The sequence below is a fragment of the Eleutherodactylus coqui genome, chromosome 10 (genome assembly GCF_035609145.1).
Source record: "Eleutherodactylus coqui strain aEleCoq1 chromosome 10, aEleCoq1.hap1, whole genome shotgun sequence".
Lineage (NCBI taxonomy): Eukaryota > Metazoa > Chordata > Amphibia > Anura > Eleutherodactylidae > Eleutherodactylus > Eleutherodactylus coqui.
Window position 1 is genome coordinate 3,699,781 of NC_089846.1, and position 27,807 is coordinate 3,727,587.

A 27,807-nucleotide genomic window follows, 5' to 3' on the forward strand; every position below is an offset into this window, starting at 1 on the left:
GGTCCATATAACAGACCATGCAGTGTCCTCTGCCTGCGGGTACCAAGCAGCATATGAACGGGGTCTCCGTCTGCTGTCTGGTCTGAGTTCTGCCTCAGAATCTCGCGTACGCCAAAACTGTGCACTACAGGTCATTACAGCTACATGCTGCACTCCTGAGCGCAGCTCTGAGGGTGTTTCTGAGGGACCCCAACTCATATATTACTGACACCCCAAGAATCTTACCTCTCCGAACTGTCCTTCCCCAAGTTTCTCCTTCAGACGTAGCTGGTTGCGTGGAAACTCTCCTACACTGATGTCCTTCTTAGTCAGCGAGTCCACGGTGAGCGCCGGCACGGCGTACATATTATTACCGGTCACCCCCTGCAGGTTCACGATGTCCGTCTCGGCATAATGGGGGACGCTGTTCTGGAAGCCCTGATGTGGGGTGGACTTAGTCAAATCAGGTTCTGCGTAGTCTCCACTGCAGGCTGCGAGAGCAAAGAGAGAGGAGTCACAACCTGACACTACCTCTACAGGACCAAAAGGGGGCAGTATTATAGTAGTTATATTCTTGTACATAGGGGGCGGTATTATAGTAGTTATATTCTTGTACATAGGGGGCAGTATTATAGTAGTTATATTCTTGTACATAGGGGGCAGTATTATAGTAGTTATATTCTTGTACATAGGGGGCAGTATTATACTAGTTATATTCTTGTACATAGGAGGAGTATTATAGTAGTTATATTCTTGTACATAGGGGGCAGTATTATACTAGTTATATTCTTGTACATAGGAGGAGTATTATAGTAGTTATATTCTTGTACATAGGGGGCAGTATTATAGTAGGTATATTCTTGTACATAGGGGGCAGTATTATAGTAGTTATATTCTTGTACATAGGGGGCAGTATTATAGTAGTTATATTCTTGTACATAGGGAGCAGTATTATAGCAGTTATATTCTTGTACATAGGAGCAGTATTATAGTAGTTATATTCTTGTACATAGGAGGCAGTATTATAGTAGTTATATTCTTGTACATAGGGGGCAGTATTATAGTAGTTATATTCTTGTACATAGGGGGCAGTATTATAGTAGTTATATTCTTGTACATAGGGGGCAGTATTATAGTAGTTATATTCTTGTACATAGGGGGCAGTATTATAGTAGTTATATTCTTGTACATAGGGGCAGTATTATAGTAGTTATATTCTTGTACATAGGGGGCAGTATTATAGTAGTTATATTCTTGTACATAGGAGGCAGTATTATAGTAGTTATATTCTTGTACATAGGGGGCAGTATTATAGTAGTTATATTCTTGTACATAGGAGGCAGTATTATAGTAGTTATATTCTTGTACATAGAGAGCAGTATTATAGTAGTTATATTCTTGTACATAGGGGGCAGTATTATAGTAGTTATATTCTTGTATATAGGGGGCAGTATTATAGTAGTTATATTCTTGTACATAGGAGGCAGTATAATAGTAGTTATATTCTTGTACATAGGGGGCAGTATTATAGTAGTTATATTCTTGAACATAGGGAACAGTATTATAGTAGTTATATTCTTGTACATAGGAGGCAGTATTATAGTAGTTATATTCTTGTACATAGGGAACAGTATTATAGTAGTTATATTCTTGTACATAGGGGCAGTATTATAGTAGTTATATTCTTGCACATAGGGGGCAGTATTATAGTAGTTATATTCTTGTACATAGGGGGCAGTATTATAGTAGTTATATTCTTGTACATAGGGGCAGTATTATACCAGTTATATTCTTGTACATAGGGGGCAGTATTATAGTAGTTATATTCTTGTACATAGGGGGCAGTATTATAGTAGTTATATTCTTGTACATAGGGGGCAGTATTATACTAGTTATATTCTTGTACATAGGGGGCAGTATTATACCAGTTATATTCTTGTACATAGGGGGCAGTATTATAGTAGTTATATTCTTGTACATAGGGGGCAGTATTATAGTAGTTATATTCTTGTACATAGGAGGCAGTATTATAGTAGTTATATTCTTGAACATAGGGAACAGTATTATAGTAGTTATATTCTTGTACATAGGAGGCAGTATTATAGTAGTTATATTCTTGTACATAGGGAACAGTATTATAGTAGTTATATTCTTGCACATAGGAGGCAGTATTATAGTAGTTATATTCTTGTACATAGGGGCAGTATTATACCAGTTATATTCTTGTACATAGGGGGCAGTATTATAGTAGTTATATTCTTGTACATAGGGAGCAGTATTATAGTAGTTATATTCTTGTACATAGGAGGCAGTATTATACCAGTTATATTCTTGTACATAGGGGGCAGTATTATAGTAGTTATATTCTTGTACATAGGGGGGAATTATAGTAGTTATATTCTTGTACATAGGAGGCAGTATTATAGTAGTTATATTCTTGTACATAGGGGGCAGTATTATAGTAGTTATATTCTTGTACATAGGGGGCAGTATTATAGTAGTTATATTCTTGTACATAGGGGGCAGTATTATAGTAGTTATATTCTTGTACATAGGGGGCAGTATTATAGTAGTTATATTCTTGTACATAGGGAGCAGTATTATAGTAGTTATATTCTTGTACATAGGAGGCAGTATTATAGTAGTTATATTCTTGTACATAGGGGGCAGTATTATAGTAGTTATATTCTTGTACATAGGGGGCAGTATTATAGTAGTTATATTCTTGTACATAGGGGGCAGTATTATAGTAGTTATATTCTTGTACATAGGGAGCAGTATTATAGTAGTTATATTCTTGTACATAGGAGGCAGTATTATAGTAGTTATATTCTTGTACATAGGGGGCAGTATTATAGTAGTTATATTCTTGTACATAGGAGGCAGTATTATAGTAGTTATATTCTTGTACATAGGGGGCAGTATTATAGTAGTTATATTCTTGTGCATAGGAGGCAGTATTATAGTAGTTATATTCTTGTACATAGGGGACAGTATTATAGTAGTTATATTCTTGTACATAGGAGGCAGTATATTCTTGTACATAGGGGGCAGTATTATAGTAGTTATATTCTTGTACATAGGAGGCAGTATTATAGTAGTTATATTCTTGTACATAGGGGGCAGTATTATAGTAGTTATATTCTTGTGCATAGGAGGCAGTATTATAGTAGTTATATTCTTGTACATAGGGGACAGTATTATAGTAGTTATATTCTTGTACATAGGAGGCAGTATTATACCAGTTATATTCTTGTACATAGGGGGCAGTATTATAGTAGTTATATTCTTGTACATAGGGGGGAATTATAGTAGTTATATTCTTGTACATAGGAGGCAGTATTATAGTAGTTATATTCTTGTACATAGGGGGCAGTATTATAGTAGTTATATTCTTGTACATAGGGGGCAGTATTATAGTAGTTATATTCTTGTACATAGGGGGCAGTATTATAGTAGTTATATTCTTGTACATAGGGAGCAGTATTATAGTAGTTATATTCTTGTACATAGGGGGCAGTATTATAGTAGTTAGATTCTTATACATAGGGGGCAGTATTATAGTAGTTATATTCTTGTACATAGGAGCAGTATTATAGTAGTTATATTCTTGTACATAGGAGCAGTATTATAGTAGTTATATTCTTGTACATAAGGGACAGTATTATAGTAGTTATATTCTTGTACATGGGGGGCAGTATTATAGTAGTTATATTCTTGTACATAGGAGGCAGTATTATAGTAGTTATATTCTTGTACATAGGGGGCAGTATTATAGTAGTTATATTCTTGTACATAGGAGCAGTATTATAGTAGTTATATTCTTGTACATAAGGGACAGTATTATAGTAGTTATATTCTTGTACATGGGGGGCAGTATTACAGTAGTTATATTCTTGTACATAGGAGGCAGTATTATAATAGTTATATTCTTGTACATAGAAGGCAGTATTATAGTAGTTATATTCTTGTACATAGGGAGCAGTATTATAGTAGTTATATTCTTGTACATAGGAGGCAGTATTATAGTAGTTATATTCTTGTACATAGGGGGCAGTATTATAGTAGTTATATTCTTGTACATAGGAGCAGTATTATAGTAGTTATATTCTTGTACATAAGGGACAGTATTATAGTAGTTATATTCTTGTACATGGGGGGCAGTATTACAGTAGTTATATTCTTGTACATAGGAGGCAGTATTATAATAGTTATATTCTTGTACATAGAAGGCAGTATTATAGTAGTTATATTCTTGTACATAGGGAGCAGTATTATAGTAGTTATATTCTTGTATATAGGGGGCAGTATTATAGTAGTTATATTCTTGTACATAGGGGGCAGTATTATAGTAGTTATATTCTTGTACATAGGGGGCAGTATTATAGTAGTTATATTCTTGTACATAGGGGGCAGTATTATAGTAGTTATATTCTTGTACATAGGGGGCAGTATTATAGTAGTTATATTCTTGTACATAGGGGGCAGTATTATAGTAGTTATATTCTTGTACATAGGGGGCAGTATTATAGTAGTTATATTCTTGTACATAGGGGGCAGTATTATAGTAGTTATATTCTTGTACATAGGGAGCAGTATTATAGTAGTTATAGTCTAGTATATAGGGAGCAGTATTATAGTAGTTATATTCTTGTACATAGGGGGCAGTATTATAGTAGTTATATTCTTGTACATAGGGGGCAGTATTATAGTAGTTATATTCTTGTACATAGGGAGCAGTATTATAGTAGTTATATTCTTGTATATTGGGAGCAGTATTATAGTAGTTATATTCTTGTATATTGGGAGCAGTATTATAGTAGTTATATTCTTGTACATAGGGGGCAGTATTATAGTAGTTATATTCTTGTATATTGGGAGCAGTATTATAGTAGTTATATTCTTGTACATAGGGGGCAGTATTATAGTAGTTATATTCTTGTACATAGGAGTAGTATTATAGTAGTTATATTCTTGTACATACAGAGCAGTATTATAGTAGTTATATTCTTGTACATAGGAGGCAGTATTATAGTAGTTATATTCTTGTACATAGGGGGCAGTATTATAGTAGTTATATTCTTGTACATAGGAGGCAGTATTATAGTAGTTATATTCTTGTACATAGGAGGCAGTATTATAGTAGTTATATTCTTGTACATAGGAGGCAGTATTATAGTAGTTATATTCTTGTACATAGGGAGCAGTATTATAGTAGTTATATTCTTGAACATAGGGAGCAGTATTATAGTAGTTATATTCTTGAACATAGGGAGCAGTATTATAGTAGTTATATTCTTGTACATAGGGGGCAGTATTATAGTAGTTATATTCTTGTACATAGGAGCAGTATTATAGTAGTTATATTCTTGTACATAGGGGGCAGTATTATAGTAGTTATATTCTTGTACATAGGAGGCAGTATTATAGTAGTTATATTCTTGTACATAGGGGACAGTATTATAGTAGTTATATTCTTGTACATAGGAGGCAGTATTATACCAGTTATATTCTTGTACATAGGGGGCAGTATTATAGTAGTTATATTCTTGTACATAGGGGGGAATTATAGTAGTTATATTCTTGTACATAGGAGGCAGTATTATAGTAGTTATATTCTTGTACATAGGGGGCAGTATTATAGTAGTTATATTCTTGTACATAGGGGGCAGTATTATAGTAGTTATATTCTTGTACATAGGGGGCAGTATTATAGTAGTTATATTCTTGTACATAGGGAGCAGTATTATAGTAGTTATATTCTTGTACATAGGGGGCAGTATTATAGTAGTTAGATTCTTATACATAGGAGCAGTATTATAGTAGTTATATTCTTGTACATAAGGGACAGTATTATAGTAGTTATATTCTTGTACATAGGAGGCAGTATTATAGTAGTTATATTCTTGTACATAGGGGGCAGTATTATAGTAGTTATATTCTTGTACATAGGAGCAGTATTATAGTAGTTATATTCTTGTACATAAGGGACAGTATTATAGTAGTTATATTCTTGTACATAGGGGGCAGTATTATAGTAGTTATATTCTTGTACATAGGGGGCAGTATTATAGTAGTTATATTCTTGTACATAGGGAGCAGTATTATAGTAGTTATATTCTTGTACATAGGGGGCAGTATTATAGTAGTTAGATTCTTATACATAGGAGCAGTATTATAGTAGTTATATTCTTGTACATAAGGGACAGTATTATAGTAGTTATATTCTTGTACATAGGAGGCAGTATTATAGTAGTTATATTCTTGTACATAGGGGGCAGTATTATAGTAGTTATATTCTTGTACATAGGAGCAGTATTATAGTAGTTATATTCTTGTACATAAGGGACAGTATTACAGTAGTTATATTCTTGTACATAGGAGGCAGTATTATAATAGTTATATTCTTGTACATAGAAGGCAGTATTATAGTAGTTATATTCTTGTACATAGGGAGCAGTATTATAGTAGTTATATTCTTGTATATAGGGGGCAGTATTATAGTAGTTATATTCTTGTACATAGGGAGCAGTATTATAGTAGTTATATTCTTGTATATAGGGGGCAGTATTATAGTAGTTATATTCTTGTACATAGGGGGCAGTATTATAGTAGTTATATTCTTGTACATAGGGGGCAGTATTATAGTAGTTATATTCTTGTACATAGGGGGCAGTATTATAGTAGTTATATTCTTGTACATAGGGGGCAGTATTATAGTAGTTATATTCTTGTACATAGGGGGCAGTATTATAGTAGTTATATTCTTGTACATAGGGAGCAGTATTATAGTAGTTATATTCTAGTATATAGGGAGCAGTATTATAGTAGTTATATTCTTGTACATAGGGGGCAGTATTATAGTAGTTATATTCTTGTACATAGGGGGCAGTATTATAGTAGTTATATTCTTGTACATAGGGAGCAGTATTATAGTAGTTATATTCTTGTATATTGGGAGCAGTATTATAGTAGTTATATTCTTGTATATTGGGAGCAGTATTATAGTAGTTATATTCTTGTATAGAGGGGGCAGTATTATAGTAGTTATATTCTTGTATATTGGGAGCAGTATTATAGTAGTTATATTCTTGTACATAGGGGGCAGTATTATAGTAGTTATATTCTTGTACATAGGAGTAGTATTATAGTAGTTATATTCTTGTACATACAGAGCAGTATTATAGTAGTTATATTCTTGTACATAGGAGGCAGTATTATAGTAGTTATATTCTTGTACATAGGGGGCAGTATTATAGTAGTTATATTCTTGTACATAGGAGGCAGTATTATAGTAGTTATATTCTTGTACATAGGAGGCAGTATTATAGTAGTTATATTCTTGTACATAGGAGGCAGTATTATAGTAGTTATATTCTTGTACATAGGGGGCAGTATTATAGTAGTTATATTCTTGTACATAGGGGGCAGTATTATAGTAGTTATATTCTTGTACATAGGGGGCAGTATTATAGTAGTTATATTCTTGTACATAGGGGGCAGTATTATAGTAGTTATATTCTTGTACATAGGAGGCAGTATTATAGTAGTTATATTCTTGTACATAGGGGGCAGTATTATAGTAGTTATATTCTTGTACATAGGAGGCAGTATTATAGTAGTTATATTCTTGTACATAGGGGGCAGTATTATAGTAGTTATATTCTTGTATATTGGGAGCAGTATTATAGTAGTTATATTCTTGTACATAGGGGGGAATTATAGTAGTTATATTCTTGTACATAGGAGGCAGTATTATAGTAGTTATATTCTTGTACATAGGGGGCAGTATTATAGTAGTTATATTCTTGTACATAGGGGGCAGTATTATAGTAGTTATATTCTTGTACATAGGGGGCAGTATTATAGTAGTTATATTCTTGTACATAGGGGGCAGTATTATAGTAGTTATATTCTTGTACATAGGGAGCAGTATTATAGTAGTTATATTCTTGTACATAGGGGGCAGTATTATAGTAGTTATATTCTTGTACATAGGAGCAGTATTATAGTAGTTATATTCTTGTACATAAGGGACAGTATTATAGTAGTTATATTCTTGTACATAGGAGGCAGTATTATAGTAGTTATATTCTTGTACATAGGGGGCAGTATTATAGTAGTTATATTCTTGTACATAGGAGCAGTATTATAGTAGTTATATTCTTGTACATAAGGGACAGTATTATAGTAGTTATATTCTTGTACATGGGGGCAGTATTACAGTAGTTCTATTCTTGTACATAGGAGGCAGTATTATAATAGTTATATTCTTGTACATAGAAGGCAGTATTATAGTAGTTATATTCTTGTACATAGGGAGCAGTATTATAGTAGTTATATTCTTGTATATAGGGGGCAGTATTATAGTAGTTATATTCTTGTACATAGGGGGCAGTATTATAGTAGTTATATTCTTGTACATAGGGGGCAGTATTATAGTAGTTATATTCTTGTACATAGGGGGCAGTATTATAGTAGTTATATTCTTGTACATAGGGGGCAGTATTATAGTAGTTATATTCTTGTACATAGGGGGCAGTATTATAGTAGTTATATTCTTGTACATAGGGAGCAGTATTATAGTAGTTATATTCTAGTATATAGGGAGCACTATTATAGTAGTTATATTCTTGTACATAGGGGGCAGTATTATAGTAGTTATATTCTTGTACATAGGGGGCAGTATTATAGTAGTTATATTCTTGTACATAGGGAGCAGTATTATAGTAGTTATATTCTTGTATATTGGGAGCAGTATTATAGTAGTTATATTCTTGTATATTGGGAGCAGTATTATAGTAGTTATATTCTTGTACATAGGGGGCAGTATTATAGTAGTTATATTCTTGTATATTGGGAGCAGTATTATAGTAGTTATATTCTTGTACATAGGGGGCAGTATTATAGTAGTTATATTCTTGTACATAGGAGTAGTATTATAGTAGTTATATTCTTGTACATACAGAGCAGTATTATAGTAGTTATATTCTTGTACATAGGAGGCAGTATTATAGTAGTTATATTCTTGTACATAGGGGGCAGTATTATAGTAGTTATATTCTTGTACATAGGAGGCAGTATTATAGTAGTTATATTCTTGTACATAGGAGGCAGTATTATAGTAGTTATATTCTTGTACATAGGAGGCAGTATTATAGTAGTTATATTCTTGTACATAGGGGGCAGTATTATAGTAGTTATATTCTTGTACATAGGGGGCAGTATTATAGTAGTTATATTCTTGTACATAGGGGGCAGTATTATAGTAGTTATATTCTTGTACATAGGGGGCAGTATTATAGTAGTTATATTCTTGTACATAGGAGGCAGTATTATAGTAGTTATATTCTTGTACATAGGGGGCAGTATTATAGTAGTTATATTCTTGTACATAGGAGGCAGTATTATAGTAGTTATATTCTTGTACATAGGGGGCAGTATTATAGTAGTTATATTCTTGTATATTGGGAGCAGTATTATAGTAGTTATATTCTTGTACATAGGGGGCAGTATTATAGTAGTTATATTCTTGTACATAGGAGTAGTATTATAGTAGTTATATTCTTGTACATACAGAGCAGTATTATAGTAGTTATATTCTTGTACATAGGAGGCAGTATTATAGTAGTTATATTCTTGTACATAGGGGGCAGTATTATAGTAGTTATATTCTTGTACATAGGAGGCAGTATTATAGTAGTTATATTCTTGTACATAGGAGGCAGTATTATAGTAGTTATATTCTTGTACATAGGAGGCAGTATTATAGTAGTTATATTCTTGTACATAGGGGGCAGTATTATAGTAGTTATATTCTTGTACATAGGGGGCAGTATTATAGTAGTTATATTCTTGTACATAGGGGGCAGTATTATAGTAGTTATATTCTTGTACATAGGGGGCAGTATTATAGTAGTTATATTCTTGTACATAGGAGGCAGTATTATAGTAGTTATATTCTTGTACATAGGGGCAGTATTATAGTAGTTATATTCTTGTACATAGGAGGCAGTATTATAGTAGTTATATTCTTGTACATAGGGGCAGTATTATAGTAGTTATATTCTTGTACATAGGGGGCAGTATTATAGTAGTTATATTCTTGTACATAGGAGGCAGTATTATAGTAGTTATATTCTTGTACATAGGAGGCAGTATTATAGTAGCTATATTCTTGTACATAGGGGGCAGTATTATAGTAGTTATATTCTTGTATATAGGGGCAGTATTATAGTAGTTATATTCTTGTACATAGGGGGCAGTATTATAGTAGTTATATTCTTGTACATAGGGGGCAGTATTATAGTAGTTATATTCTTGTACATAGGAGGCAGTATTATAGTAGCTATATTCTTGTACATAGGGGGCAGTATTATAGTAGTTATATTCTTGTATATAGGGGCAGTATTATACTAGTTATATTCTTGTACATAGGGGGCAGTATTATAGTAGTTATATTCTTGTACCTAGGGGGCAGTATTATAGTAGTTATATTCTTGTACATAGGGGCAGTATTATAGTAGTTATATTCTTGTACATAGGGGCAGTATTATAGTAGTTATATTCTTGTACATAGGGGGCAGTATTATAGTAGTTATATTCTTGTACATAGGAGGCAGTATTATAGTAGTTATATTCTTGTACATAGGGGCAGTATTATAGTAGTTATATTCTTGTACATAGGGAGCAGTATTATAGTAGTTATATTCTTGTACATAGGAGGCAGTATTATAGTAGTTATATTCTTGTACATAGGGGGCAGTATTATAAGTAGTTATATTCTTGTACATAGGGGGCAGTATTATAGTAGGTATATTCTTGTACATAGGAGGCAGTATTATAGTAGCTATATTCTTGTACATAGGGGGCAGTATTATAGTAGTTATATTCTTGTATATAGGGGCAGTATTATACTAGTTATATTCTTGTACATAGGGGGCAGTATTATAGTAGTTATATTCTTGTACCTAGGGGGCAGTATTATAGTAGTTATATTCTTGTACATAGGGAGCAGTATTATAGTAGTTATATTCTTGTATATAGGGGCAGTATTATACTAGTTATATTCTTGTACATAGGGAGCAGTATTATAGTAGTTATATTCTTGTACATAGGGGGCAGTATTATAGTAGTTATATTCTTGTACATAGGAGGCAGTATTATAGTAGTTATATTCTTGTATATAGGGGCAGTATTATAGTAGTTATATTCTTGTACATAGGAGCAGTATTATAGTAGTTATATTCTTGTACATAGGAGGCAGTATTATAGTAGTTATATTCTTGTACATAGGAGGCAGTATAATAGTAGTTATATTCTTGTACATAGGAGCAGTATTATAGTAGTTATATTCTTGTACATAGGAGGCAGTATTATAGTAGTTATATTCTTGTACATAGGGGGCAGTATTATAATAGTTATATTCTTGTACATAGGGGGCAGTATTATAGTAGTTATATTCTTGTACATAGGCGGCAGTATTATAGTAGTTATATTCCTGTACATAGGGGGCAGTATTATAGTAGGTATATTCTTGTACATAGGGGGCAGTATTATAGTAGTTATATTCTTGTACATAGGGAGCAGTATTATAGTAGTTATATTCTTGTACATAGGGGGCAGTATTATAGTAGTTATATTCTTGTACATAGGAGGCAGTATAATAGTAGTTATATTCTTGTACATAGGAGCAGTATTATAGTAGTTATATTCTTGTACATAGGAGGCAGTATTATAGTAGTTATATTCTTGTACATAGGGGGCAGTATTATAGTAGTTATATTCTTGTACATAGGGGGCAGTATTATAGTAGTTATATTCTTGTACATAGGGGGCAGTATTATAGTAGTTATATTCTTGTACATAGGAGGCAGTGTTATAGTAGTTATATTCTTGTACATAGTGGGCAGTATTATAGTAGTTATATTCCTGTACATAGGGGGCAGTATTATAGTAGTTATATTCTTGTACATAGGGGGCAGTATTATAGTAGTTATATCCTTGTACATAGGGGGCAGTATTATAGTAGTTATATTCTTGTACATAGGAGCAGTATTATAGTAGTTATATCCTTGTACATAGGGGGCAGTATTATAGTAGTTATATTCTTGTACATAGGGGGCAGTATTATAGTAGTTATATTCTTGTACATAGGGGGCAGTATTATAGTAGTTATATTCTTGTACATAGGAGGCAGTGTTATAGTAGTTATATTCTTGTACATAGTGGGCAGTATTATAGTAGTTATATTCTTGTACATAGGGGGCAGTATTATAGTAGTTATATTCTTGTACATAGGAGCAGTATTATAGTAGTTATATTCTTGTACATAGGGGCAGTATTATAGTAGGTATATTCTTGTATATAGGGAGCAGTATTATAGTAGTTATATTCTTGTACATAGGGGGCAGTATTATAGTAGTTATATTCTTGTACATAGGGGGCAGTATTATAGTAGTTATATTCTTGTACATAGGCGGAAGTATTATAGTAGTTATATTCCTGTACATAGGGGGCAGTATTATAGTAGGTATATTCTTGTATATAGGGAGCAGTATTATAGTAGTTATATTCTTGTACATAGGGGGCAGTATTATAGTAGTTATATTCTTGTACATAGGGGGCAGTATTATAGTAGTTATATTCCTGTACATAGGGGGCAGTATTATAGTAGTTGTATTCTTGTACATAGGGGCAGTATTATAGCAGTAGTATTCTATAAGGAAGATATAATGTGCAGTACGGAGTTTCTTGTTTTCTATTACAAGCCGCACCTGAATCCTCGGCACTCTGGGACAGTTCGGGAAGTTTACGCAGTGGTTTGGTCGGCTGCTGGTAGTCGAGATCAAGAGGAAATATCCTCTCATAGGTTGGGTTGGACTGGTGGATCTGCGTCTGGTTGTTTCCGATGGTGTAGCTGTAGAATGACAATCGTACAGTGGCGTCTTCTTCCAAGATGCGCCGTGGAGCCTGCAATGTGTGACGCTATGGTTAGAAGGACGATCCCGATCCCCAGGATCCTACGACATTTCTGCTCCCTGTACTTTACCTTCTCCAGCCTCTTTTGTATATATTGTTTCCACAGGATGAGGACTATAATAATGAGCAGGAGGAGGATTATGGCCACCAAGCAGCCAATCAAAACGGAGGTTTTTGGCTCATCCGGTTTGTCCAGTGGTCTGCTGATGGTGAAGGGGAAAGTGGTTTCTGGAAAAGGAAGTGGACAGTTAGCGGCGCTCATAGTTGGGTAGGTGGGCTACTCAATATTATATCCAAGGTGACAAGAAGCATTCATAGCTAATGTAGGTTAGGGTTGGTGATTGGCAAAGTTTTGTTAGAAGTTAGGGTATCTACTCAACGGATACAATAAAGAAGTGCAAAGGCCAATGGTGGTGGTGGGGGGAGGTCAGAGGTCAAAGCTCCGATTACAGCAGCTGGCAGGCGCTAAAGAGAGAGTGAGTGAAAAACAGATGCTGGCGGGTTGCTGCACAGCACAGGTTCAGGGTGTAGAGGGCACAGGGCGGACTCCATTACTGTTGGAGCCACTAAGGGAGTCACTGTTACTATTAGGGTCACTGAGGGGGTTGCTGTTACTATTGGGACCATTACTAGGGGCACTGTTAGTATATGGTCCAGTGCTGGGGTCACTGTTACTGTTAGGGTCACGGTTACTGTTGGCGTCCCTAAGGGGGCCCTGTTACTGTTGGGGATACTGAGGGGTCACTGATACTGTTGAGGGCACTGAGGGGTGGGGGGGGTCACTGTTACTGTGAGGGCCACTGGGGGGGGGGTCACTGTTACTGTTGAGGGCCACTGAGGGGGGTGGGGTCACTGTTACGGTTGAGGGCTACTGGGGGGGGGTCACTGTTACTGTTGAGGCCACTGAGGGAGGGGGGGGGTCACTGCTACTGTTGGGGCCACTGAGGTGGGGGGTCACAATTGCTGTTGGGGCCACTGAGGGGGGGGGGGGATCACCGTTACTGTTGGGCCACTGAGGGGGGGGTCACTGTATTGTTGGGGCCACTAAGGGGGGGGGGTCACTGTTACTGTTGGGGCCACTGAGGGGGGAGTCACTGTTACTGTTGGGGCCACTGAGGGGGGGGGGGTCACTGTTACTGTTGGGGCCACTGAGGGGGAGTCACTGTTACTGTTGGGTAAAAAACCTATGCCATGATAAGCCTTACACCCTTTTAGTCTGGTGGGTGTCCATGGTCGTAGACAAGTACTAGTTGGCTCTTACAGCATTGTAGAGGCTGTTGGTGTTTATAGACTGACACGTAGATTATGGCATCCGTGGCAGGAGGTGGTGATTGGAATATCGTGGCAAGTGCGGGTTGGCCATGAAGGAGGTTTGGGTTTATGGTTGGCATTGAGATGTAGGCATGTGGAGGGTTGTGGTCATAGTATGGTGATAGGTTGGCATTTGGTAGCCAGCTGTTCATTGGTAGGCACTGGGAGGTCATAGTATGTGTCAGTCATCATGTCACCCACCAGATTTCCGCTCAGTAGCATTCAGAATGGGGGTCTCAGTGGTAGCAGCCTTGACAGTAGTAGGAGGAAGGGTAACAATGGTGGGCACTTCAATATCCATGTCTGGGGGAAGAAAAAGACAACAAGAAGTAAAAATGTGAATTTCAATCATATACCTGGGTCGAGCTCTCTTATGAGAAGAACTTTCATGAATGCATCCCTAAGACAACACTTCCTGGTCCAACTCCCTGGCAGGTCAGTGCTATCATAGGAACACTGGGCTTAATGGCAACTGGTCAGAATCCAGCTTTCACTCATTGAGGTTTTGTATGTCTATGATAAAACTGAGCTTATGGGATATTAGGACAAGAAGTGTTGTCATGGGGACAACATCTGATAAAAGGAAACAGGAAAAGACACTACTGTATCGACAAGAGAAAATAGATGGTAAGATGTCTCACTTGACTGGAAGGAGATTTCGCTGAACATCATCCAGGTGTCGGCAAAGTAGAACTTGCAGAGGATGAAGCTTCCAACTCTCTGCTGCAACGGGATGATGACGAACCTAGAACTGGGGTTCTTGTCATCCAGCACCGTCACCACGCCCACTGACTCCGCCTCCCAGTCAGACTGTTGTCGGGACTTAAAGAAGCACTCAGCCCTCTGGAAGATCTTCACCCCCTTGGAGAACATATTGTTACAGTGGACCTGGAAGACCAAGCGGAGGGATTAGTGTCCCCCAATATGCTTTGCAGCTCAGTATGAAGTGCCTGCTTCCATAGAACTACATGCTGCTTCAGGAGGTGAATACCAGAGCTGCAGTGAAGACTGAATATGAAACTTATATTTCCAGGTTTTAACCTTTGCATGCAATGACTACCTGCTTATTAAAGAGGTTGTCAGGTTGTAAACTATTGATGGCCATCACTGGTAGACTGGCAGGGGTCTGTTGCCCGGGCCTCTTGCCAACAAGCTGTTTGCCAGCCTGATGCACTCGTGTACTGCATTGAATTCTGCAGGAAGCAGACAGCTCCTTTCTTACTGCAGTGGTCAGGCTTGGGCATTACAGGCATTGAAATGAATGGGAACTTTGACCACAATACCAAGCCCGGCCACTGCATTAAATCGGAGCTGTCTGCTTCCTGCAAAATTCAGTTCAGTACACGAGGGCACCAGACCGGCAAACAGCTAATCAGCAGGGGTCTAGGGCAATTGACCTCTGCCAATTAACTATTGATGACTTATCCTTAGGGTAGGCCATCAATAGTTCAGAAGCAGACAACCCCTTTATGTCCCCATCTGTCAGTCCTGACCCTTCCTTCTCAAATCACATCACTGCAAAGTGAACCTGAAGGTCTTCAGTAATACAGTCTGCAGAAATAAGAATGACTACGAGCGCCAGTGCATTGTAGTGAGAGTATACCCCGGAGGCAAACATATTCTGCAGAGCCGCACATCACTTGATGTTACATTCTACCCCAGTGATGGATCACAATGTAAAGGCCTCTATTAGCATGGGTTTGGGGCGTGGGGGAAAATCGGGGTACCCAGAGGAGGCCAACATGAACATGGGGGAAATCACAGACCCTAGGAGACAGGGTACAACACGGAGAATGACCCCAGGAGACAGGGTACAGCAACGAGAAAGACCCCAGGAGACAGGGTACAGCAACGAGAAAGACCCCAGGAGAACAGCTACAGCAACGAGAAAGACCCCAGGAGAACAGCTACAGCAACGAGAAAGACCCCAGGAGAACAGCTACAGCAACGAGAAAGACCCCAGGAGAACAGCTACAGCAACGAGAAAGACCCCAGGAGACAGGGTACAGCAACGAGAATGACCCCCAAGGAGACAGGGTACAGCAACGAGAATGACCCCCAAGGAGACAGGGTACAGCAACGAGAAAGACCCCCAAGGAGACAGGGTACAGCAACGAGAAAGACCCCCAAGGAGACAGGGTACAGCAACGAGAAAGACCCCCAAGGAGACAGGATACAGCAACGAGAAAGACCCCCAAGGAGACAGGGTACAGCAACGAGAAAGACCCCCAAGGAGACAGGGTACAGCGACGAGAATGACCCCCAAGGAGACAGGGTACAGCGACGAGAAAGACCCCCAAGGAGACAGGGTACCGCAACGAGAACGACCCCAAGAGAACAGACACAGCAACGAGAAAGACCCCAGGAGACAGGGTACAGCAACGAGAAAGACCCCAGGAGAACAGATACAGCAACGAGAAAGACCCCAAGAGAACAGACACAGCAAGGAGAAAGACCCCAGGAGACAGGGTACAGCAACGAGAAAGACCCCAAGAGAACAGACACAGCAAGGAGAAAGACCCCAGGAGACAGGGTACAGCAACGAGAAAGACCCCAGGAGACAGGGTACAGTAACGAGAAAGACCCCAGGAGACAGGGTACAGCAACGAGAAAGACCCCAGGAGAACAGATACAGCAACGAGAATGACCCCCAAGGAGACAGGGTACAGCAACGAGAAAGACCCCAGGAGAACAGATACAGCAACGAGAAAGACCCCAAGAGAACAGACACAGCAAGGAGAAAGACCCCAGGAGACAGGGTACAGCAACGAGAAAGACCCCAGGAGACAGGGTACAGCAACGAGAAAGACCCCAGGAGAACAGCTACAGCAACGAGAAAGACCCCAGGAGAACAGCTACAGCAACGAGAAAGACCCCAGGAGAACAGCTACAGCAACGAGAAAGACCCCAGGAGAACAGCTACAGCAACGAGAAAGACCCCAGGAGACAGGGTACAGCAACGAGAATGACCCCCAAGGAGACAGGGTACAGCAACGAGAAAGACCCCCAAGGAGACAGGGTACAGCAACGAGAAAGACCCCCAAGGAGACAGGGTACAGCAACGAGAAAGACCCCCAAGGAGACAGGATACAGCAACGAGAAAGACCCCCAAGGAGACAGGGTACAGCAACGAGAAAGACCCCCAAGGAGACAGGGTACAGCGACGAGAATGACCCCCAAGGAGACAGGGTACAGCGACGAGAAAGACCCCCAAGGAGACAGGGTACCGCAACGAGAACGACCCCAAGAGAACAGACACAGCAACGAGAAAGACCCCAGGAGACAGGGTACAGCAACGAGAAAGACCCCAGGAGAACAGATACAGCAACGAGAAAGACCCCAAGAGAACAGACACAGCAAGGAGAAAGACCCCAGGAGACAGGGTACAGCAACGAGAAAGACCCCAAGAGAACAGACACAGCAAGGAGAAAGACCCCAGGAGACAGGGTACAGCAACGAGAAAGACCCCAGGAGACAGGGTACAGTAACGAGAAAGACCCCAGGAGACAGGGTACAGCAACGAGAAAGACCCCAGGAGAACAGATACAGCAACGAGAATGACCCCCAAGGAGACAGGGTACAGCAACGAGAAAGACCCCAGGAGAACAGATACAGCAACGAGAAAGACCCCAAGAGAACAGACACAGCAAGGAGAAAGACCCCAGGAGACAGGGTACAGCAACGAGAAAGACCCCAGGAGACAGGGTACAGCAACGAGAAAGACCCCAGGAGACAGGGTACAGCAACGAGAAAGACCCCAGGAGACAGGGTACAGCAACAAGAAAGACCCCAGGAGAACAGATACAGCAATGAGAAAGACCCCAGGAGACAGGGTACAGCAACGAGAAAGACCCCAGGAGAACAGCGTACAGCAACGAGAATGACCCCAGGAGAACAGCTACAGCAACGAGAATGACCCCAGGAGAACAGCTACAGCAACGAGAATGACCCCAGGAGACAGGGTACAGCAACGAGAATGACCCCCAAGGAGACAGGGTACAGCGACGAGAATGACCCCCAAGGAGACAGGGTACAGCGACGAGAAAGACCCCCAAGGAGACAGGGTACAGCAACGAGAACGACCCCAAGAGAACAGACACAGCAACGAGAAAGACCCCAGGAGACAGGGTACAGCAACGAGAAAGACCCCAGGAGACAGGGTACAGCAACGAGAAAGACCCCAGGAGACAGGGTACAGCAACGAGAAAGACCCCAGGAGACAGGGTACAGCAACGAGAAAGACCCCAGGAGACAGGGTACAGCAACGAGAAAGACCCCAGGAGAACAGCTACAGCAACGAGAATGACCCCAGGAGAACAGCTACAGCAACGAGAATGACCCCAGGAGACAGGGTACAGCAACGAGAATGACCTGAGAAGGATACAGTGAAAAGAATGACCCCAAGAGCCAGTCTGCATTGTTAGGAATGACCCCAGGAGAATGACCTTAGATGGATACTAGTTATCTCGCAGTCTGTAGCAGGACATACATGATGACACGTCCCGCTTACCTTCATAAATGTGAAGTTTCTGGGTCCATCGAACTGGAACTCTATCTCCACATATCCGTTTCGCGTGCTTTCGTTTTTCCAGCCGACATAATCATAACCGGGCCAGACACGATACTGGTGGCTGTGGGTGAAGTCGTCCAACCCGAGCACGCCGTCCGTCAGCTGACCCAGACCGTCAAAGAGCCGCCTGCCGGGAGACAAGAAGGGAGAACAGTCTGGTCTCCACCATGACACACGTGTTACAGAAGATGGCGTGGAGTAGAACGCGGGGCGAAGGTCTTGGTCTAACGGCCCCCCTGTGGTCTCAGCGACCTCTCGTGATCGGCCTGCACTGAGATGGCCGGAGACGGTTACTTACAGGCCCCTTAAGGTAAGTTCTGGGAGTGTGAAGCTAAGGGAGGTACCTCTTCTCCAGGTATCCGTCGTAGGTGGAGTCATTCAGGTAGGCGACGGGGTGTCCGGGGGCCATGTACGTCTCTCCTTCTGGAATGCTGTAGGATTTCAGACCATCTATGGCACAGGTAATACTGGTCACTCCAAACCGCTGTAGAACTACAACTCCCAGCATGCACTACAGATGAATGTCCTTACCGAGCCACACACAGCCGTACAGCTCCACCCTCATACACACCGTCATGGGAACCTTAGTGACCGGGATGACGCGGATGTGACTGGCAATGATGGGAGGTCTCAGATCGGTCAGAACCACCTCGTACTCGTCTACGTTACCTTTTATAATCTACAGAGAGAACAGCGACATCAATTACTGGGCAAATATCTCACATCTAAGTGCTAACGACCACTTGTCCGTGTGTGCGAGTTACATGCAGAGCCTGACAACACCTGGGATGTCAGTTACCGGCTCTCAGCTCCGCCCCCTGATCACATGATGGTCACGTCATCACAGGTCCTTTATCATTGTGCAGTGAATGAGGAATTATGGGCGGACTACATCCACCACAAACCCCTGCGGCCTCATTTGCTATTTGTACAGCAGTACTCCGTCTGGCAGTTTGTAGCTGGTTGTGAGACAGCTGCACCCCTGTGTGGAGACTCCAATAAATGACACCTCACAAATGTCCACGAACATGGCTGGCGCTGCATAATGACCAAAAACATTGGTGCATTGTCCTTCCCCGCTATCTTCACATCGCCTGAACGTGATATCAGGTCATCTCCAGTGCTGATGCCGCCAACACCAGTCCAGCGTCCACCTAATCATCAAACGTTGTCCAGTGTGGGAACAAACATGTCACCACACAGGGTTCAACGTCGCCATGAAGATAATGCAACCTACATGACAGCGACAAGCCACAAAGTCACCTCAAACACCAGCTGGGGTTTGTAAATCTCATGCAGCAGATATGGGAAAGCAATGTAGCAGAGCTGTGTGTGTGACGTGCAAGTAACAGAGCCGTGAGAGTGGGACGTGCATGTAGCAGAGCCGTGCGAGTGTGGCGTGCATGTAGCAGAGCCGTGCGAGTGTGGCGTGCATGTAGCAGAGCCGTGCGAGTGTGGCGTGCATGTAGCAGAGCCGTGCGAGTGTGGCGTGCATGTAGCAGAGCCGTGCGAGTGTGGCGTGCATGTAGCAGAGCCGTGCGAGTGTGGCGTGCATGTAGCAGAGCCGTGCGAGTGTGGCGTGCATGTAGCAGAGCCGTGCGAGTGTGGCGTGCATGTAGCAGAGCCGTGCGAGTGTGGCATGCATGTAGCAGAGCCGTGCGAGTGTGGCATGCATGTAGCAGAGCCGTGCGAGTGTGGCATGCATGTAGCAGAGCTGTGCGAGTGTGGCATGCATGTAGCAGAGCCGTGCGAGTGTGGCATGCATGTAGCAGAGCCGTGCGAGTGTGGCATGCATGTAGCCGTCTGCTTTGGTGGAAGGCTGTGACTGGTTTCAGTTTCTCTGTTGCCTTCTGTTGCGCAGCGATCATCCGCATTGTGTATCTGTCAGGATAAGATGAGGCGCAGCCATGAGGGAAGGACTCCGCGTCTCCATCACCTCCTCGAGAGACGCCACGGATGTCACGGCTCTCACTCCACTGCGCAGTGAAGATCGAGTCCTGAGATAACCAATATGGCCTCCATTGGGCTGTTGTCCCCCGGCATTCCTAGATGGTGAATCCCAAACAGCCTGGATGCCGACGTTGGCTTCGGACTTCTTCAGTTTCTTATTTTGCTTTCTGTCTACCCACTTTGATGCCAGCTTTCATGTCCAGAACCAATCTGTGCCAGACTCAGCTGTACTTGATGTGGGGCATCACCCTGTGTGTTGGCACTGTTAGTTCAGCGGCCCCAACCCATTTAACCCTTTTAAAACACCAGTTACTTATTCAAATCAGCAAAACGTTTCCTCCTCTCCACTCTGATGCCAGCTGTCATGCCCAGAACCAGTCTGGGCCAGGCTGAACTCAACCATGGTTAATCTGGGGCATCACCCCCCACCCCCCGTACGCTGACAAACGTAGATCAGTGGCGGGCGAAAACTAGTTGAAAGCTCGGGCTCACAGTTTTGCCTATTTTTATGCCGTCTTTTTATTTTTCGATGCCCCTGTCAGCGGTGCCCCTCCGGGCAGCTCCGGGCATCACAGGTCCTCATTAATAAACAAAAGACATTTATTCTGAATCAGAAACCAACTTCGGCCTCCACCGATCAGTTTCTTCTCCATTCAGTTTAGATTCTACTGGTTGCTTCTAGGACCTTACAGCTTCAAGAAAACCAGAGGAGTCACCTGAGCTCCCACAATGCACTGCGGGAAATAGTAACCAGCAGAAGTCTAAATGCAGCTTTGGATGTGATTGGAGTATAAGAAATGTATAACTCACAAAAATGATGCCATAAAGCAATGTTTATGCTGCTGGTTGAAGGCCCAGTTACACGTGCGCCATACAGGGATGCGGAGGGCTGAGAATAGAAACATGGCCGCCACCGCGGTTTTATGCCCCGCCAGGCGGGTTTGTCCTCCAGGAATCTGACAACCTTGGGAAGACTATTTTTAGGGGTGAATGCCTCCAACCACCTGCAGTGCAGCGCTCCCTCACCTGTTGCCCTTGGTGGTCCTTCCACGAGAGCCACCGCTCCCCGTTGCGGCTGTAGTCCACTCGGTAAGCTCTGGCGAACTCTTTTCCCGTGGCTCTGGCGTGGCGGCCTTGAGTTCCAATCAAGGTGATGAAGAAGAGTTTGTGTAGATGTATCTGTAAGTACTGCACGTCCTCGGGCTGCAGCAGACCCGCGGGGCACCAGGCGCCGTCCCCCTCTTCTCGCTGGAGTCTGGGAGAAGCATTAGGAGACATCAACCACAGTAAATCTGCCCCTGGGTGGGGGTACGCAGCCCCCAGATTATCACGGCCCCCTCTTTCATGCCACAGACATCATTATCATTTAGGATTATTTTCTTCTCCACTCACTCTCAAAGCACAAAAAATTCAGCAGGTTGGAATGTGGAGTCACATGACCTCCCGATAGAGACAATGTAGACAGAACTGCTACAACATAACATTCCTGAGTTCCCACAATGCACTGTGGTGCAACTGGCAGAATTTGGAATGCAGCTTTGGGAGGGACTGGAGAAGAATGCATTATCCTAATTGGGTAATGCTTGTGCCGCAGCATAAACCGAACCAGAGTGTGCAGGATAGTGTAACCAGGACACCCAAAAAGGTGCGGGACGGGACGGGGACAGGGGGTGCAGTGATGACCGAGGACAGGCGAAAAATAGTGCATAGAATTACATGTAGAAATAGAGTGCTGCATACAGAGTATAGAGAGCCACGTAGAAATAGAGTGCTGCATACAGAGTATAGAGAGCCACGTAGAAATAGAGTGCTGCATACAAAGTATAGAGTGCCAGGTAGAAATAGAGCGCTGCATACAGAGTATAGAGTGCCAGGTAGAAATAGAGTGCTGCATACAGAGTATAGAGAGCCACGTAGAAATAGAGTGCTGCATACAAAGTATAGAGTGCCAGGTAGAAATAGAGCGCTGCATACAGAGTATAGAGTGCCAGGTAGAAATAGAGTGCTGCATACAAAGTATAGAGTGCCAGGTAGAAATAGAGTGCAACATACAGAGTATAGAGTGCCACGTAGAAATAGAGTGCTGCATACAGAGTATAGAGAGCCACGTAGAAATAGAGTGCTGCATACAAAGTATAGAGTGCCAGGTAGAAATAGAGCGCTGCATACAGAGTATAGAGTGCCAGGTAGAAATAGAGTGCTGCATACAAAGTATAGAGTGCCAGGTAGAAATAGAGTGCTGCATACAGAGTATAGAGTGCCAGGTAGAATTAGAGTGCTACATATGGAATATAGCATGCTACAGACAGAATATAGAGTGCCATTGAGTGCTACCAAGTATAGAGAGCGACATGTAGAAACAGATATTTTATATGTATGTAACAGAGGGCTACATATGGAATATAGAGTGCTGCTGGTACAATCTAGAGTGCCAGGTATAGCAGGAGAGTGTCACATATAATGCTGCATGTAGAAGAGCGCCACAAGCACCCTATAGGGAACATACAGAAGATAAAGCGCTCTATGGAAACTAGAAAGGGTGAGAGTGCCACACAGAATATAGAGCGCTTCTCACAGACAACTAGGAATATCGCTGCATGCAGGATATGGGGCGCAATTCAAGATGGCGCACTTCTCTGATGCCGCTTATCTTCAAGGGGAACATCTAATCTTAATGGCCAACTGAACAAGGCTCCTATTGGCTAAAAAGTGATCTAGTCCTTAGAGAGTTCTGATTGGCTGTTGGTCAGCCTGTATGATAGGACCAAGCCCTTGTATAAAGATAACATCGGCTCCATACCTGGCAAACTGCGGCCCCGTTGACTCGTACCATTGGCTGGAGGCAGTGATGTCCTCATCACGTATCGTTCGGTCATGCATGCCCAGGGCATACCGACAGATGGCTGCCAGGAGAGAACAAGAGAGACAACAATGGGGGGGTGACAGGACGACTACCAGCCACGTACAAAGCTCTCCGGTGTTGGTAGTTTGTTACAGTGTATCAGCGTCTCACAGAATATTATCGAGACCGGATACAATTGTGACAAAGTCTACCTCCTGGCTGGGAAGGGGTTCCCCTGAATGCATAAGCTGAGCTTGTGCCATCCACAGCGGGAGCCAGCTGACCCCGATCCCCACTGTTAACTGCTCATATGCCACGACCAATGCCGATCGTGGCATGTAAAGGGTTCACAGAAGGAGGGCGCTCCTCTGTGACATCATCGACTCAATGTAATCGTGGAGGGCTGATGGGTTGCCATGGCAACTGGACACCAAACAATGGTGTATAGGTCTGCCAGGGCCAATGATTGCTATGATAATCAATAGTGCATTGCAGTACAGAAGTACTACAGTGTATTATAATTACCAGAGCAATCATAGCAGCCGCATCTACCCCAAAATGGTACCACGAAAAACTGCAGCGCGTCACACAAAAAAGGAGGCCCTCACAAAGCTCCGCCCGGGAGAGAGAAAAACGTTATTGGACTTGGAATGCAAAAAAATAAATAGGAAAACGGGTTTTCATTTGGCAAAAGTTGAAAAACCTAAAATAAATATATATATATAATTTTGGTCTTGTCGTAATCGTACCGATCCGCAGAAAAAAAACACGCATCACGTCATTCATGCTGCACGATTAACGCTGTAATAAAAAAAAAAAAAACAGCTCGCCGCGCAAAACACAACCTTCATCCGGCCGCGTAGATGACAGAATAAAAGGGTTCTGGCTTTTAGAACGTGGAGATGAAAATCCCGAAAAATCCTCAGGTTCTTCAGACCAAAATAGGCGTCACTACGGGGTTAAGAATGACTCTATTCAGTGACTGGAAGCAGAGATCTTGAAAACAGTGAGACATTGAATCACACAAGCCGTTTGGAAGGAGCAGCGGCGCCCTCACCAGGGATGACTTCAGCCGTGGAGCGTCCAGTCAGAAAAGCCAGCAGGAAAATGCGGAGATACATTCTGCGGCGCCCCGGCGGTGCGGCCCCCCGCTGGCGGTCCAGGTCTCTGACGCCCACCAACTTCACTCGGCTACATTTCTGTAAAAAGAAGGAATATAATCACACAACCTGGACTCGCGCTGATGACCGGCGTAAGGCGGCGAGATCAGAATCTCTCAATTATAGTCTGAAACAAGTAGGTGGACACGATAAACAGGGAGCCGATCTGAAATGGTTAAATAAGATGCTACACGGAGGCCGCGGGATATCACTTGAAGACGTCAGAATACCCTTTTAATGGGGTAGTTCAGGGTTAGGAAAACAGGGCTGCTTTCTTCCAAGCACAGCGCCACCCTTGTCTGTAGGTTGTGTCTGGTATTGCAGCACAGTTCCCATTCACTTCAATGCAGCTGAACTGCAATAGAACCCCGGAGACCCCTTTAAGCGTTTAGTAATTTTTGACATGTAATACTATGTGTGACCAGTAGAGGGCAGCACAGATCTGCAGATTCTCACTATCTGTCTATGTAGATAATTCCTCTAATGATCTGCAGCGTTGGAGGGAATCACAGGGGTTATGGTGGGGGGAAGGGGCACAAAGTATTTCAGGAGAGGGTCAGGGGTCGTGACCTGTCCCCCCCATGTAATATAAGCGAGGAGGTAAAATGGGACAAGCAAGAGGTTACAGGCAGCAGCCAAGCGCCCAGCAGTGCAGAGTGTTTCAGGAGAGAAGTTTATGCAAATTAGAAAGATTGCAGAATCCCTCCACGGCGCCATCTAGTGGATGCAGAATCCCTCCACGGCGCCATCTAGTGGATGCAGAATCCCTCCACGGCGCCATCTAGTGGATGCAGAATCCCTCCACGGCGCCATCTAGTGGATGCAGAATCCCTCCACGGCGCCATCTAGTGGATGCAGAATCCCTCCACGGCGCCATCTAGTGGATGCAGAATCCCTCCACGGCGCCATCTAGTGGATGCAGAATCCCTCCACGGCGCTACCTAGTGGATGCAGAATCCCTCCACGGCGCCACCTAGTGGATGCATAATCTCTCTACGGCGCCACCTAGTGGATGCAGAATCCCTCTACGGCGCCACCTAGTGGATGCAGAATCCCTCCACGGCGCCACCTAGTGGATGCAGAATCCCTCTACGGCGCCACCTAGTGGATGCAGAATCCCTCCACGGCGCCATCTAGTGGATGCAGAATCCCTCCACGGCGCCATCTAGTGGATGTAGAATCCCTCCACGGCGCCATCTAGTGGATGTAGAATCCCTCCACGGCGCCATCTAGTGGATGCAGAATCCCTCCACGGCGCCATCTAGTGGATGCAGAATCCCTCCACGGCGCCACCTAGTGGATGCAGAATCCCTCCACGGCGCCACCTAGTGGATGCAGAATCCCTCCACGGCGCCACCTAGTGGATGCAGAATGCCTCCACGGCGCCACCTAGTGGATGCAGAATGCCTCCACGGCGCCACCTAGTGGATGCAGAATGCCTCTACGGCGCCACCTAGTGGATGCAGAATGCCTCTACGGCGCCACCTAGTGGATGCAGAATGCCTCTACGGCGCCACCTAGTGGATGCAGAATCCCTCCACGGCGCCACCTAGTGGATGCAGAATCCCTCCACGGCGCCACCTAGTGGATGCAGAATCCCTCCACGGCGCCACCTAGTGGATGCAGAATCTCTCCACGGCGCCACCTAGTGGATGCAGAATGCCTCTACGGCGCCACCTAGTGGATGCAGAATGCCTCTACGGCGCCACCTAGTGGATGCAGAATGCCTCTACGGCGCCACCTAGTGGATGCAGAATGCCTCTACGGCGCCACCTAGTGGATGCAGAATCTCTCCACGGCGCCACCTAGTGGATGCAGAATGCCTCTACGGCGCCACCTAGTGGATGCAGAATGCCTCTACGGCGCCACCTAGTGGATGCAGAATCCCTCTGCGGCGCCACCTAGTGGATGCAGAATCCCTCTGCGGCGCCACCTAGTGGATGCAGAATCCCTCTGCGGTGCCACCTAGTGGATGCAGAATCCCTCTGCGGCGCCATCTAGTGGATGCAGAATCCCTCTACGGCGCCACCTAGTGGATGCAGAATCCCTCTATGGCGCCACCTAGTGGATGCAGAAGAGTATAATGCTCTTTAGTCTAAACAAGAATGACAGTAAATGACAACTTTTATACTAGAACTATTGACTTTTATGGCTGATAACAGCGAACAATAGCTTGCTCTAAATAACATTTTCCAGGTGAAGTAATATCCCCAGTAGATGGGGGTCATCAACGCTGGCGCATCAGGGATCGCGTGGCAGCGCACGGGCACATCTATGTCGTTCACATCAGTGGGACCCCCAGAGATAGTCGGCTGCACGTAAATATGAAGGGGCTCTGAGACTGAAGAGGGAGACGGAGATCTAGATCAGAGGTCCACAGCCCCCGGCTCTCCAGCTGTGGAGGAACTACAACTCCCAGAATGTCCACATGCTGGAGGTTCCTGGGGGGCCCTGACGTGTAGTGAGGGGCCGCGCACACACTGACGTGTAGTGAGGGGCCGCGCACGCACTGACGTGTAGTGAGGGGCCGCGCACGCGCGCACTGACGTGTAGTGAGGGGCCGCGCACGCGCGCACTGACGTGTAGTGAGGGGCCGCACACGCGCGCACTGACGTGTAGTGAGGGGCCGCACACGCGCGCACTGACGTGTAGTGAGGGGCCGCACACGCGCGCACTGACGTGTAGTGAGGGGCCGCGCACGCTCGCACTGACGTGTAGTGAGGGGCCGCGCACGCGCGCACTGACGTGTAATGAGGGGCCGCGCACGAGCGCACTGACGTGTAGTGAGGGGCCGCGCACGCGCGCACTGACGTGTGATGAGGGGCCGCGCACGCGCACACTGACGTGTAGTGAGGGGCCGCGCACGCGCACACTGACGTGTAGTGAGGGGCCGCGCACGCGCACACTGACGTGTAGTGAGGGGCCGCGCACGCGCACACTGACGTCTTGTGAGGGCCCGCGCACACTGACGTGTAGTGAGGGCCCGCGCACGCGCACACTGACGTGTAGTGAGG

The 27,807-nt window shown here is 43.3% G+C and overlaps 1 protein-coding gene across 1 annotated transcript in view; it reads right to left on the reverse strand.

Moving 5' to 3' along the window:
- LOC136579926 (discoidin domain-containing receptor 2-like) overlaps positions 1 to 27,807 on the reverse strand; it is a 112,970-nt gene that overhangs the window by 12,896 nt on the left and 72,267 nt on the right. The window contains exons 3-13 of the mRNA XM_066580021.1: positions 24,691 to 24,832; positions 23,592 to 23,694; positions 21,818 to 22,046; positions 19,373 to 19,520; positions 19,186 to 19,291; positions 18,782 to 18,968; positions 14,913 to 15,159; positions 14,473 to 14,574; positions 13,031 to 13,188; positions 12,756 to 12,951; positions 226 to 470 (exon numbers count right to left, since the gene is read on the reverse strand). Coding sequence (XP_066436118.1) covers positions 226 to 470; positions 12,756 to 12,951; positions 13,031 to 13,188; positions 14,473 to 14,574; positions 14,913 to 15,159; positions 18,782 to 18,968; positions 19,186 to 19,291; positions 19,373 to 19,520; positions 21,818 to 22,046; positions 23,592 to 23,694; positions 24,691 to 24,754 — 1,785 coding nt within the window. The 5' untranslated portion in view covers positions 24,755 to 24,832. The remainder of the gene's footprint in view (positions 1 to 225; positions 471 to 12,755; positions 12,952 to 13,030; positions 13,189 to 14,472; positions 14,575 to 14,912; positions 15,160 to 18,781; positions 18,969 to 19,185; positions 19,292 to 19,372; positions 19,521 to 21,817; positions 22,047 to 23,591; positions 23,695 to 24,690; positions 24,833 to 27,807) is intronic.